This window comes from Perna viridis, chromosome 7 (genome assembly GCF_037379345.1).
Source record: "Perna viridis isolate PV_CMFRI_1.1 ecotype Kerala chromosome 7, ASM3737934v1, whole genome shotgun sequence".
Lineage (NCBI taxonomy): Eukaryota > Metazoa > Mollusca > Bivalvia > Mytilida > Mytilidae > Perna > Perna viridis.
Genome location: NC_142451.1, coordinates 7,552,551 through 7,568,764, shown reverse-complemented (window position 1 = coordinate 7,568,764; position 16,214 = coordinate 7,552,551). Strand labels below are relative to the sequence as shown.

Here is a 16,214-nt window from a genome sequence, read left to right as displayed (position 1 = left end):
CAAGAGGCTTATTTCATAGTCTGAACAATTTTATTGTACAATACAATTTTTATTAATTAGCCTATTACAGCTTCTCCAGGGTATCTGAAAATGAAAAAAAAACAAAATATTAATATTGTGACACGTGAATTCTACACAAACCATATACTAGTAGTTACATGTATACTAATTTTGTATTGTCTCGGCGGGAAATATTTTATTATTCCTATTCATAATTAATTAATGTCTCTAGCTAAGTACCGCACTGTAATGTCTTTTCGTAAGACTGACGGAATTGGAAAAAAAACAAACTAGTGTCTTCGAATAAAGTCAAAATAAATTTGTAGCATATTCATTGGCTTTTTGATATATGCCATGCCAAAAAACTGAAATAATTATTTCAGTATAAACATTTTGCATTGTGATAAAGAAAGGATTAGCAATTAGAAAATGTCTTTCATAGCTAGGGTCTCGACACAAGTATTCATAACATATTAATGTTCTGCGTAATGTTATGGATATTCAATATTGTCAAACAAACAAACAAATAATAATGTGTTTGTTTAAATACTAACAGAGAATAAATGGGCAAAACGTCAAAATATGCACATACTCAGATTCACATATAAATTTTATTTCATTTTTACAACCGGAATCATCCCACTGGTAGTTTCTGTCTTTCCAAATCAAAAGACAGTCTTGATTGTGCCCAGCATCATCTGGTTCTCCCGGTGCCCAGTCTGTCACGGTAAAAGATGAACCAGTGCTCGACCACGACCATTTCCCTTCGATCACATCATCTCTACCACCGAGCCAATAGTCTGTTTGTAGGTAAGGTATATTATATTTTGCTATTATTACTTCACTATAAGGGGAATAGCTATTTAACGAAAACAATCAAAACTTTATACACTGTCTTAAGTGTAAGTATTTGTAAGAATCAGGCAAAATTGAAAAAAAAATATATAAGCATGCATGTAAAAACCCCACCAATCTGACAAAAATATATCACTCATGGATGATTTTTCTATTCGGAAAGACTATTACTAGTATTTGATCTCTGCATCGCTTGATTTGTTCAGAATTTTGCAATAAAATGTTAGAAAAATGAAGTTTACAGAGTTGTCTGTCCTTGAAATTTTCTTTATTTTCCAGTGCATTTCAATGAACTTATAACCCAATTTACCAACACGATATGGAAAATCTTGTCTTTTTCCCTTGATTCTGATGTTGCAAATAGTCAAATTAAACTTTCAAAATGGGGGGGGGGGTGTCATACCATGTTTCACTTCTGTCTGATTCTTACAGAGACCTAAATTTTGAGAAGTATGTAAATAGAATTTATATTTTGTTTTCATCTGACAAGTGTTGTCATATTTAGGCCTAATTTTTATACCAGGAAGTATGCAATTCACTTACATGGATAGGCAGATTGCAATAAAATATGGTATGTTCTGTTACAAATTGCCCATCCAGCTAAGTATATTATATCGCACATGTTGTCGTTATTTTACCACGTATTAGATTTTGTTTATCATAATTTTTTTACAAAAACATAAACTCTCGGTGATGGATTTGGCTTCCCATTTTGATATTTTTTGGTTTTGAGCACATCTTATATAATATTATTTTTTTATTTATACCTTCCTACATATTTTATTATAATGCTGCAAATGACAGGTAACTCCCTGAAACACGTGCATAGTTCAAATACATGGTAATAGAAGAAGTAATCAAGGGAACCAAGTTTATAGCAGTAATCAAAAGAACGTAATCCAGGGACAAAGACCAGACATGCAAAACAGACATACACAACAAAGAACATAAAGAAAATAAAATCATACATACAAAGTAAGAAAAGCAAATGAGCAACTCGAAATTTGCAATATATATAATAGGTATTGTACTGTATTGTATTTGGCTTTTCTTGTCATTTATTGTATATAGTGCAGCAGCATACTCGGAAGATAATAGTCGTTAGATACAAAGGGCATTCCCAGTGTCCAAGTCATGGAAACGATTTCATGAGACAGAAAGCTTTACACTGCTGAATAGTTTTTATCCTTCAAAATACATGTATATACAATACATATATGGAATGATTATTTATTACTATAAATATTACAATAAGCATACTCACTATTCCCAAACTGTGATGACATGTTTTGCAAGAAATTTGCAACTTCTCTTGAATATATTTCGGCTAATCTGGAGTTATGGGCACGACATGAACTCTTTGAAAAGGAAACAAGTATTTAAAAAAACACATGAGGAAAAAGAAACAATAACGGCCAAATTCGCATGTCATTGCGAGATTACTTTTTTTTGTTTGTGTGTTTGTGTTTTTTATTTTGATTTTGGTTTGTTTTTTGTTTGTCTGTATTTTTTTATTTGTTTTTTCTTTGTGAAATGATCTCATGCAAACTATGACATTATTTCCGTGATTACTGATTTTGTTTAGATAATTACTTTTTATATTAAACTCAGGTTTTATGATGAACAATTTGTTTTAAATTGCATGAAAATGGTTATCAGGTGTTGATGTTCTTTGTTATGTGTGAATATTTTCCTTGACTAGTACTTACCTTTTGAATATATGTTTTTGATTTCTGCTAGAATCGATTACTTTTTTCTATGACTCTACAAATTCTGCTTCCGGATTTAGTTCCCGAGTTAACAACTTGTTCATGGTGTTTTATCAAGAATGTACGTTTTATTTTTTATCTAGTTCTTATTTTACTTCATGGTAAAACCGACTCTCATACACTCTCCATCAACTTTAATTCAATAGTTATTTTTTGAATTGCTAGCCTTATTGCAAGGGTTACCAACAAACCTTAAAACACTCTGAAATGCATAAAACCCATTTTGAGATAATTAAGGAACTATGTTCGATATGTTATGAATTCTTTATCAGTAGCAATTGAGTCAGACATCACATATCTGTTTAATATAAAGACAAAGAATAACTTACGTGGGCGTCGTACCAACTAAGACTTGTAGTACTAAACAGGAAACATGAATTGTCATAGTGGACCCAACCTAGTGGGCATTCAGAACTCACAAATCCTGAAATAGATGATATGAGTTCATAACAAAGAAACGAACACTAGTCATAAAGAGTACATCATGTTTTCTCATATTTGTTACATGATTTCTTTAAGCATTATGCTTTATATTATTGAAACACGGTTCTGTTATAAACGATTTAAAATGTATTTCATATAGTTGTTCGTTACGCTGTTTGCGTTACGCTGTTTGTTGAATAATGTTGCGTTACTGATCGAAAGGGACACTAGTAGAATAAAATGTGACAGTATAGTAGTATGAAAAAAAATTCTAAGCACAACTGTAATTACTTTTATTCAATTTGAAATTTCCGATATCCGAGTTTAAACAGTTCATCCAAAAATATCCATGATGTTAAAACTTCTCAATTTAAAGTTGATTGCAAAATTCTTAATTTTGTGAGTGAAGAATTCCATGTTGGCTTTAAAACTTATAACTATTACGATAACGGGTAGCAGGCAGGCAAGTTTAAGGAATTCGGTTTTCTTAGTATGTTACCTTATTTGTGTTTCTTCAACATTATGAAATATTGATTTTTACAGACAGAACTTAATGAAGTACATGCGCTAAAAAGAATCGCGTAGTTTCAACGACACAAATTTTTGATAAGTAAAAAGAAGATCACCAATTGCAAATATATTATTGTGGAATATGAAATCAAACAGTTTAAATACTACAAATAAATTCTGACTACCGTAAGAACCGAAGGTGTGAACAGTTACTTGTAATTGGGAAGAGAGGTAGGTAGTAAATGGCACACAATTCTGGATGACGCATTTTAAAACAATTCAAAATGATAACAGGCGCTTGGTTTAATGTTATACATTGTCACTTTAAAATCCTATTAACATTGTATTACGTAAGTTGCTACATTAGACATCATAAATACAAAGCAAAATATATATGTTATAGAGCTGCATCGTGATTGTCGCCCTTACGATAGTGTTAAAGGGTAGCTTAAATTTAAAGTGATATAGACTATTTTTGCTAAATTTTCATGTATAAAGATTTTTTTTTGTTATTTGATTTTTGTTTTTGCTTCTGCTTTTGCTTTTTATGTGTTGCGAAAAACAACCAATAACAACGCAATTCGAAGATAAAACATACGTGTTTATTTTGCTGTTGGATAACTGCTATCAATTAAGATGATATGTTTTTAATGACCATACATAATGTTCAACTTACATACATAAAAGCTGCTTACTAGAAGAAACACATTTACGATTCCCATTACGTGGTTGACAAACCATTTAATGTGTGATATACATGTGGTAAGTCGGAACAGATAAGTTAAATGTGAGAAAGATAAAAATTTATTTTAATACGTTATTGAATGTTTACTTGTCTTGGTAAGTGCAAGTGTTGAAGAATGAGGTACTGTATCACAAAAACTAACGTTCCCAAGTCTGAGAACATGAGTTTATACTTTATGTCGACAGAGTATAGGAGCAAAGAACATAATCGTTGGGTGCTAAAATGTTTGTTTACAACGGTTTTTCAGATTATAATGCTAATAAAAAACTCACAGAAACAATCCTATTTAATGAAAAGAGCAAATTCGTTTGCGTAGGTGGTTACGTTTGCATCATCCAGATGTTTAAGATCTTCCCAATTTTTTAAAGGCATCATTTATTTCACTTTGAGTAGGCGATTACTATTTGTTAGCATTTTTTTGTTTTTTTTAATCATAGTAGCTATATGTTTAATTGTATGACAAAGGATAAAATCCAATAAACCGTTTTTTACTCCTTTTTACTCCTTTTGTTGTTGTTGTTTTCGGTTTTTGTTTCTTGTATTTTGTTTTTTGTTTTGTGGGTTTTTTTATTGTACTTTTCAGTGCTTTTTGTGTCTTTTTTGTTTCATATTTTTAATTATTTCTGTAAAACATGAGTTCGTGTATCCATGTTTTGAGTATTAGTGGAAAGTCATTAGTTTTAACGAGCACAATGTGAGCTCAACATAAACGTGTATGCATTGGTCCCCGGACATATGACTACCTATTATTTCATATTCTTATACTTCACTTTTTGTATTCAAAATGTTCAATTATAAAAAAGCTATCGCAGGAGCCAGATGTTGAGAATCAAGGCTAAACTACATGACTGTTCTTGCAAAAACTATTCATTCACATGTGGCCTTCCGGTCACGACATTACGGGATATTTAAATGTCATTATGTATTTGATATTTGAATCTCTCCGTAAGGTCCTTTAAATTTCAGGTACCGTGAACAACGCTCCATAAATATGTGTTATAACTTTAAAAGTCTCATGGATGCCGTGGATGACTATGCAAGAAAATTGTTAAAACGAGAATAGGAATACATCGATTCAATGTCAGAGTAAGCAAAGACTGTGGGGTCTTTAATTTTGAAACATATGAATGATTTAAGTAGATAAATGAATGTCAATGCTACATCAGTTTTTACAAACTCCGATGTAGCAAAAACATTGTCTACTATACATGACAAATATGTTGTTGTACCAGAGACAATGCCCAAAACAATTTTTTTTTCTGCAAAATGCATTACATTAAATGGTTATTATCAGAGATAGGCGAAGAGAATAATAGCACTAATTAGAGCTATACTACAACCACAGTATCAAAGTGTAATCAAGGGAACCAAGGTTATAGCGTTAATCAGAAGAATATAATCCAGGGACAAAGACCAGACATGCAAAACAGACATACACAACAAAGAACATAAAGTAACTCAAATCATACATACAAAGTAATAAAAGCAAATGAGCAAATCGGACTCCACTAAAAACTGGGAACACCGGTAGGGTAAGCGTCCTCTGCTTTTCTAGGAAAACTATGACCCGTTGAATAAATCAGTTTTCATGGTGCAGATGAATATACTATAACGGTCCACGAGTTCATAATAATCAAAAGAGGAAACAATGCCAAACCATAAATCTCTGCCATACGCTTTCAAAATTATTATCAAATTATATTTTTTGTTCAATTCTGTATACCTCTATTCCCCATACTCGACTAAAAATATAATATATCGTTTTTACTCCAGAGAAGACGGTACACCTAGATACAGACGAGTAGTACTTAGAAGAGATTCCTCATAATTTGTAAAAGACGATTTCAAATCATTTCCTTATTATACCAAAGAAGATGTTTTCGAAATGCTGAAATTTCTTTATCGACAGCATATTTGTCCAATGTGGTGAACGCGTTTTCAACAAACGGTCGGCATTCCAATGGGTAAAAATTGTGCTCATCAACTTGCTGACTTATTCCGTCACTCTTATGAAGTTGCCTTTATAAAATATCTTATCCAAAGGAAGGAGTATCCTTTAGCTGATCCTTTGATCTCAATTTCTGCTATATAAGTGATTTATTATCGTTAAACAATCCTAGATTTGGGAATTTATACATCTCATCTACCTCAAAGAACTTGAGATAAAGGATAATACAGTCACTGTGAAGTCAGCCTATTATCTTGACCTATACTTAGAGATTGAGTGTAAAGAAGAATTATTGACCAAACTATATGACAAACGAGGTGGAGACTTTTTATTCCGTATTGTCAATTTTCCTTTCTTCTATGGCAACACCTGCGTACATTTATGGAGTTTTCATATCACAACTCATACATTATGCCAGAGTTTGCCACGACTATGCAGACGTTTTGTACCGCGCAAGATCCTACAATTAGGTTTCGAGCGAAAAGCAATAGAATGTAATCCAGGAACAAAAACGGGACGAAACAAACAGACACACACAACAAAGCACATAAACTAATCAAAATAATACTAACAAAGCAACAAAAACTCGGACTCTTCTAACAACTGGGAGCATGGACCAGGTGCACCGGAACTAGGTTGCTTTTCTAGAAATATCCGCCGAGCCACCCATAAAATTTCGAGTCCGGGATAGATGCAATTGGAGAGGAAATTTCTGACGCGGTTGATTAACTAAAATAATCAAAAATCTACATTAACCTGTCATTACGCGAAGTGTACCATTCATTCCCACTTTACATTGCTTTATACAAGATAGTAATAAAGAAATGAACTCGAATATATGTACGGTGTAGGTTGAACTGATCTGATTGGTTGAAAACATTGCTTCCTGATCGATGATTTTAAACTATAAACTATAAAATAAATGCCCGTCAATTCAATCATCTGACAACTCTGCCATAAGCATTATGTATCTTCTAGTTTGCATACTCAAGACAGCTGTAGCTTTAACTGTAAAGGGGACTATGTTTACAGTATGGGACAATAGTATAATACAAGCAAATACACTACTTATAGGAAATTATTCTGTATCATCAAATCCAGAATGTGCAGTCCTCTGTGGATGGCATGATATATGTACTGGGGCCAATTTCTGGTTTGATACGTTGATGTGTGAGCTGTACTAAATGGAATATTGGAGACTTACTCATGTATTTATAACAAGTACACCAAAAGGACAAGTTCTAACAGCCAGTGGTAAGCACAGTTTCGACTATCGAGTAAGCATATAAGTATTGATATTTATTGATTTTTAAAGAAACAATCACGCGGTTAGCATGTGTTACATGCATATGCCTTCAAAGAAACACATTACATACTGCTAATCCAAGTTTACCCAAAAATACTTAAAAAACAATTTTCTATGCTATAATCTGTAAGAAGCATTTAATTTTGTAAATTTCTTCAAATATTAAAAAGCAGACCTGTTTGAAATATAAAAAAAACTAAGTGTTGCTCAATTCTATATGTATTTAATAGTAACTTTTCTATTTGGAAAGCTTGCATTTTTGATAAATTACTTTGTAGCGTCTTTGGTGAGGACTATTTATGGACCACGTTTGATCACAAGCCATTACAAATGTTGATCTTTTAAGTGTTCACCAACATATAACAAAGTCTAAAATATACATATTCAAGTTAGTTTTTACCAATAACCAGGAATCATGGTAGTCTAACAAGGCAACGTTTGCGATGTGTGTTCTTAAATGATAGTCAAAATGTTCAAAAAAGAAGTATGATAAATGTAGGTCAGTTTATAGAGCGTTGACATTTGAAGGATTTTAAAGTTTAATAAATTATGCATTAGAACGGAAGTTATTAAAGAAAAGACAAGATAAATGTTTACATCATCATATCAGAATCTTGAATAGAAAAGCATATCCTTCGATAAAAATCTGTCTTATGAAAATGTGTAAATATGTGTCTATTTAAATGAAAGTATTATTGAAGAGTTAAAAAAAAAACACTTTCGTTTGTTTCATAAAAGATAAAACACTTTTAAATCAAACTAGAGAAATAATGTGACAAATGCTTACAAAATGAACTCCCCATTTCAAAATATACACCCTTTAAACAATAGCTTTGTTATAACTATAGTGGTAAGAAGTTTGATAAAGACATTTATTGCCAATTGTGAACAAATACATTGAGATAATTCTATAATGTTCTCTTGCATATTATATTAATTCTAAAATAATAAATTATTAAATTGGCCTTGACCTAAGTCCAATAACCTGGTATATATGGTTATTTCAAGTCTTTGCATTGTGAACTACTATTAAAATAAAGGTGTAGGGGCATTACGTTTTGAATAGTATATATATATATATAGCCTAGCTGTTGGACGCTGGACTTTGTGCAGGTGGTGTTGCCAAAGATGTCACAGCGGAGGAAACGACCATAAATTTGCTTTGCACATTTGACAGTTCTAACATCGTTGTGATTTTTTGATACCCTTCAATATTTATATTATCTTCCCTGTATCAATTTGATCCGATGGAGCAGTGTAGCGAATAGAATTGTAAATTATGTTGTTTTTCGGATATATTTACATTCAGAAAACTATGTAGACAAATAAGAAACAACTTTGTATTTTTACATATGATAAACAAGGTAAAAATAAATGTATTCACTTCATATAAAGATGTTTTTTGGGTGATTAGACAATTTCCTAGTAAAAAAATATGACCACAAAGTGGTAAAAAGTACAGAGTTTGACAGAATATATGAATATTGGTATATTTTAAGCAATATTTTTGTCCTTTCAATGGATACATTACCACAAGCAGAAGCCTAACATTTGCTTATTTGTGATGATTATTTCTCGTTTGAAATTCAGGCCATTAAATCATTTTATAATCCTTTCTCCTTTTTAATGAATTGTGGTGCACCATGGATTTTTTTGATTTTGAAAATCTTATTATATTTCATTTGTTGTTTAGATTACAGATATACACACTCGTATGTCTGGTTTGCGTTTTCACTTTAATAAAAAAAAAAAACTTACATAAAAATCCAAATTGGGATGTGCTCATCGTAGTATTTGCTAATTTTCGTTTAAGTTATCATTTTTATTAGTTTCATTGAGAGGAGTAGGATAAATAAATTAGCACTCTGAATTGATACACAAAAAATTCTATGTTTGTTATTGAACTACCATAATATTTTTGTGATTGCAATTAATTTAAGGATTAAACAGTTTTTTTTTCCAAGACTTTATCGATGCGTTAAATCAGACAATTAACTTGAAAAAACTTGGACGTTTTTCCTTTTGTTATAGAATGGTCCCATTTTCCACAAACATAAACTCTTGAGTCCATTCTTATTGTCAATATTCTATAAAGCATTCTTCAAATTTTATTTATTGTTTCAATGTGGCTAGATATCAATATGGGTGATGTTCAAATATCTAGAACAGTGCAAAAAGTTATGATGTAATTTGTATTATGTTACAGCATGTTGTACACTTTGCCTTACGATACATTACAAATTATAAAGATAGTTTCTATTTCATTATTATTATTATTATTTTGCTGACGTCAGAAAGTATCAAATGTTGTTATGCTTATGTGAACGGTAATTCATGTGTTTTTAAAAAAAAATCTCGGCAAATCTTATTGAACTGAAGTAAATACAAGTGTTTTGTTATAATTTTGTTATCCGTTTTAACCATTGATTATATTTTGTACCTAGCATATCTGGTACTTTATTAACATTTTCGACAGTTTACGTTATCTTATTATATCACTCCCTTTACATTTCAATGTCTCGGCGAGATACTTTTCTATTACTAAGTCGTAATATCTTTTCAAGTATGTGTTAAGTTATCATGCTTAAGTTTAAGGTCATAATGATTGTTTGTTTTGCGGATATCAATTTACTTTTGATGAACCTGAAAACACATTTTTGCTATTGCATCTGCTGCCTTGTAGATATATTTGTAGGGTTGAAGTAAGTTTTCATATGTAAGGTGCTATTTAAAAAATAAAACTTTGTTCTTGGTAATCATGGACATCTGAGAAGTTTGTGTTATATTCGAAATTTTCAAATTTGTGAGATTTGTTTGCTTATTCAAAAATAGTTTCGGTTTCTTCTTATGAGCCATGAGGATAAATCAATCATCTTGATAACAGCCGGGGACAGGGATTTCTTTTGTAAACCATCTCAGATATTTGACGGTTATGTCATCCATCCAAAGCACCTTTTGTATTCATTTCTTTAATGCATTGTTTTAGTGTTTTATATATATTCCAGATAATATTGTTCCATTCTTTAGTCAAGGGACATATTTAATTGACAATGCATCTCTTCTATGTAGTCCTCTTTGTCTGGAATAATAATTTTTCCATTTTTATTGGCTTTTTATCACAAGATGTTTAGCTGATTCGAGGTTGTTCAAGCATTTTCTTTCTGCTTTGGAAACATTGTCTACATTTTTCTGAGATGTAACCTATATAACTCAAGCGTAAAGAATTTGTTGAATGTGTGGCAATTAAAATTACCTTTTTGGCAATAGTTTTGTATCTTTGTGATTAAAGAGATGTCAACATCTCAGTTTTCTTGCTGATACTACAAAATCTGGAATTTTTACATTTTGGATTCAGTATGAGTTTCTGACCTGGCGAGAGTAAAATATAATGTTCGTCTTTCTGTTACATTTGTGAAAGGTTTATAGCACGTTGTTTCACTTTTAAGACAGTTTTATTAACTGTTTATCTGTGTAAAATTTTTTAAATCTTATTTTAACTACGGGATCGTATATTATTATTTGACTGCAATATGCAGTTTTAAGACACCCTAGTAAATTAATTTGTGTTAAACTGTTCTTGATATATACATATATTATTTTTATTTCTGTATTGTTTAACCTGACATAAATACTTTAGCTTCGTTAAAAAAATTAATTGAAACCTTGAGACAATGAAAACTTCCTGCAATAGCTTTCGTTCCCTCGTAAGCGTGTGTTTAAATAACCCGTTTCAAATTCCCCGTTTTTTATCTAATAATTGTTATTATTTGTTCATTTTTGTTACATTCAATCCTATATGGCATTTGATAAACTTATATCAGAATGAACTCTTTCACATTAAAAGAATCTTAGTTTTGCTGACAAAAATACGTTTGTCATCTATTCTGTTCTGCGAAATTGAAGACATGGAAATAGGCTGTCTTTATTCGTGTCATTGCAATAAAAGGCTATCTTTTCGGATAAAACAAATTTGGTATCTTGCAGACAGGTACTTAGTTTTGGTCTAGATTTCATTATTCGAATTATAGTTGTTTTTTTTTTTTTTTTTTCGTTTTTGTTTTTTTTTGTTTGTTTTGTTTTTGTCGTCTGAATTAAGTCATATTATGTGAAAACATATATTTGATTTTCACTCAATTTAATATCAAGATGAACAGACAAATACAAACACTAAAACATATTATAGGTAAAAAAAAAACACGACGTGTATTTTTTTCAAAACGCTTTTCTAAGCTTACGAAGAGTTTCGGTAGGTATACAGAGATTTTATCAGAGACCATAAGTGCAGATTCTATTGTCCCTAAACAGTAAGACGAAAACAAAATCAGGAAGTGATTGTTTTTCTTTTATGTTATCTCTAAGAAATCAGCCTACATTAAAAAAAACTATGCAAGGATTTTTATTTTTTTATGTGTGAACGTGCTTCAATATAATACTACTTGGAAACGTCATGGAGGTAATTGGAGTAGAATAGTCAGTTGTTTGACTGTATAATGAAAAAAAAAACAGAGTAGTGTTAAATTCACAAAGTTCCAAAATATTTTGATAATAATTTTATTAAAGGACTTGAGATGTCTGGATTACACTGGTTTTTGAAGTAGTCATTGTCAAAATAAAACTATAAATCATAACTACAGAATTGCTTAAGGAGTAGTTAAATATCAAAGTTATCAGCATCAAATAGCGAAGTTAATATAAAGGTGCCAAGTACTTTGAATAATTTTAAAAAATCCTCTTGCTCTAATAATGATCTTCTACATCTTCTATAAAAATATAAATTGATGCACACTAAGATTATATATTTAAAGAAGATTAGGGATAAAACGCAAATTTTCAGCACTTGATTGTTATATGGTCAACTCTCACAACTACGCTGTCTCTAAGACAATATCGGGTTTAACTTGTCAAAGATGGGACGATCATTACCCATGAACGCCTCCCCAGAAACCAATCAATTTTGCAGAACATACAACAAACTACTGTCGGGCAATAACAGATGACGAAAATGTGCATTGCTTTACTACTTATACTCACATTGCATATGCATGGGAGTACTGTCCTGTTGTTCCCTGCAAGTATTAAGCATTACGTAGATTAGACTGCTTAGTTCTTTTGTTTAAGCTCTGTCTAAATCACTTTTTTTAATTTCAGTGAATATTTGTTTGTATTTTCAATCACAAAAATATTGTTATCTGTTTTCTTATTTCTTCCATTAATCGTTTCGGGTCGAATAGGAAAAGAAACTCGAAATGGATTTTTTAAGAACCTTTTCTTAGCTTTAAAAGAGTACGAATAGCAATACAGGAAGTTTTTATGTTACAATACAACATGTGACAAAATCATTTATAAAATATGAGAAAGTCCCATATCTCTAAAACTAATGATAGGATTTTCTCTAAAAGGTATACAGACTGTTGGATTATTTAGACAATTTTTTCAATATGTTAAAGAAGGCATGCAATCATTCCAAGTTATTAAAAGAGATTGTGAAACTAATTTCTCCATCAATTGTGTCTGTCACATGTTTCTGGCCTAGCGCATGATTACAGGCATTGGTTACAAAAGAAATAAATTCGAAGTCGCTTATCAAAATAAATTGAAACAATTGGAAACCTTATGTATAAACGAATTTACAAAAAAGCAAATTATACCATTATCTGTTCATTTAAAAAATAAAATAATTGTCATTCGTTTTATTTTTGGCAAAATATTAACTGTATGACTATTCAGGTTTCGCATGTAACGTATCCCAAAATCTACCAGTAGAACCAGCAAATACACGTGTTAGATTGTAACCCATCTACCAGTAGCAGTGTTTAAATGTACATCCTACAATGCTGGTATATCCGAGAGCAACTGTCATGTTTCTACATGCAACAAAAACAATGAATGGACAACTAACTACACTGTTTCTTGTTACTGTAAGTAATGTACCACAATACAACACAAATACCATTAAAACATGACCTTAAAAAATCTAGCACCATAGGTTGGTTTTTTTTTTTTTTTTTTTTTTTTTTTTGTTTATATAAAAGCACAATTTTATTAAAAATAAACTTGGGATGCGTGAAACAACGAACTCGTGACGATGCAGTTACACTAATTGTTTACTTGTTAAATAATATCTCTATAATCTAAAAATACATTTAATCACATGAATATTGTACTTTTGTTAAAAGTTGAAATAAGCACACTTTGTGTTATCTGTTAATACTATTCAACCGCATGTCACAATTAAAGCCAGATTTTCGTTACAGCCGTTGATTATTACACAGTCGGATCAAGCTATTGAGGTAAAATTTCCTGCACAAACTCGGGAATCACATGTCAAAACTGGAACATGACGACTCCACATGTCCCTATGTATACACTTGCTCCTGAAGACATGGATACAAATTATTGTCGAGATCCGTCCAATGATGGAAAGCCGTGGTGTTACACAATGAATTCGGAGTACAGATGGTAGTATTGTCCTGTAGCCAAGCTTTGAGTTATGTACAAAATCTTTGAAAAAGAAGTTTGGATAAAATCTCAAATTATTTCTAAGTTATGTTTTCAAGACATGAATAATTTTGTTATACAGAAGAAACAAGTCAGGGCAGATTTTTTATTTATATCAGAACAACAAACAACTATCTTAGAACAAGTGCTAGACAAGTGAGAAAATATTTTGATTTCAAGTCTTAGTATTATGGTATTGTAAACGACATCCATTACGTCTAATAAAATTAATTTTGTATTGAAAAGTAAATCCTACCAATCATTATATACATTTTTACGTTTGATTCCGACCAAACGGTATACAAATGTTGTTTAAAAACAAGAAATGTTGATTAAAAACAGGAAAAACAAATGAAAGATAGAACTTTCAAAAATATACACTTATCTCCACAAAGCAAATTGGCTATTAGGTAAAGTATATGTAGAACGATAACAGAGAATATAATCCACTTGGAATATCCCGAAGAAATTTATATTCTACAGGAGTTTCTGCAAATATGTGTTTACCCTACCTGTTTTTGTGTTTGTTTTTTTTTCTGTGTTGTGAGTTGTGAGTGTCTGTTTTTCATGTCTGGTCTTGTTCCATGGATTACATTTTTTTTATTTCCACTAGCATCAAAGAATCATAGTTCCTTTGATTACTCTTTAAGTATCGAGTTTTGTCTTTTACACATTAATTGTCGTCGTCAACGTAAAACTCGCACTGTGTTTGTGACGACGTAACGCATTAAGATAATCGTAATGTAACTTAAATAGCACACTTGTTTTATACAGACGATAATTTCCGATAATTATGATTAGATACTTGTTTTAACTTCACCGTCATGACAACAGTAAGTTTTCAAATCTGCTTCAATATCCCCGAGTCTACTACAGGGGTAAGGGAGGGAGTGTGGTCACTAAATCAGTTGAAGATTAGAAAATGAACTGCTTTGCATAAAGAAAGGCCTACAGAAATGCTTTCAATTATTACTCTATATCATTTATTTATTGCAGTTTATTTCAGAGACACGTTTTTTATTTGTTCAACGTCATAGTTTTCCTTTCTTCTTTCGTCTACCTCGGATTTGACTTTTTATGAGCATCTAGGGGGGTGTTTCTGGAAAGGCAGATGACGCTTATCCTACCAGTACACCTGGGCCATGCTTTAACTTTTTAGTAGTGTCCAAATTACTAATTTACTTTTTTTACTTTTTTTTTACTTTGTATGCATCATTTTGGTTACTTTATGTTCTTTGTTGTGTTTGTCTGCTCTCCATGTCTGGTCTTGTCCCTGGATTACATTCTGTTGATTTCTGACAGAATTTTGGTTCCCTTGATCTCTTAAATCAATATATACATTTGGTGAAGATATTTGTACAATTTGTGCAAAAGAAGTGCAATGTCAAACTACAAAAGAAAACTGTTAAATAAGGTGTACCACAAGGATCGATACTAGGACTTCTTTTTCATATATGCCTTTACACACAGGACAATCTGATATTGACTTGTAAGCTGACGACTTTACTTTATACTGTTAAACCACTGATATAAGTAGTATCATTACTTAATTACAAAATGAAGTAGATGTTGTTGAGTCATGGTCTGAGGATCAATACTAAAAAGACGAGGTGTTAAGTTTATGTTCTTAACAGAAGCGTAGGAACTTATCATCATACATAGAAATTAAATAAATAATGCCTATTCCCGAATATTGCTTGGTGTAGATACTGAGCACGTTAACAAAATTTGTAAAAATACTTCCTCAAAATTCCACTTTTAAACAAATTAAATAAATATTTACATGTTATGTTTTACTTTATATAAATTAGTGTATTACAGTTTAGAATGTGTTTTAAAACAAGACTCGGTCAGAATTATAAATTTGAAAAAGAGTCGCTAGAATTATATTTGATTATGATTTTTTTGTTTCGTCCTCTATTTCTCATATTTCTAAATATATAAAGTTTTATGAAATGGTCTGTCTATTTCTTGGTTGTTAAAATTTGGATTGAAGTAGCAGCAACCATAAGATCATCTAAATCATTTAAGAAATATAGTTTTTAACAAAACAAGGTTAATACATGATGGATTTGGAAAATTGTCTATTTACATAAATGTAAAGAACCTGTATTACTGTTTTTGTTATTGTAGTTATGTTGTAAAGTCGTATACTTGAAA

At 30.9% G+C, this 16,214-nt stretch overlaps 1 protein-coding gene across 1 annotated transcript; it reads right to left on the bottom strand.

Moving 5' to 3' along the window:
* Positions 1–28: 28 nt before the first annotated feature.
* LOC148611154 (perlucin-like) lies at positions 29–4,372 on the bottom strand. The gene is made up of 5 exons (XM_088591336.1): positions 4,234–4,372; positions 2,954–3,048; positions 2,120–2,213; positions 593–800; positions 29–84 (listed from the first exon to the last, which is right to left on the bottom strand). Exons 3-5 carry the CDS (start codon positions 2,139–2,141, stop codon positions 57–59), a joined length of 258 nt encoding a protein of 85 aa, XP_088447462.1. The 5' UTR covers positions 2,142–2,213; positions 2,954–3,048; positions 4,234–4,372; the 3' UTR covers positions 29–56.
* Positions 4,373–16,214: the final 11,842 nt, after the last annotated feature.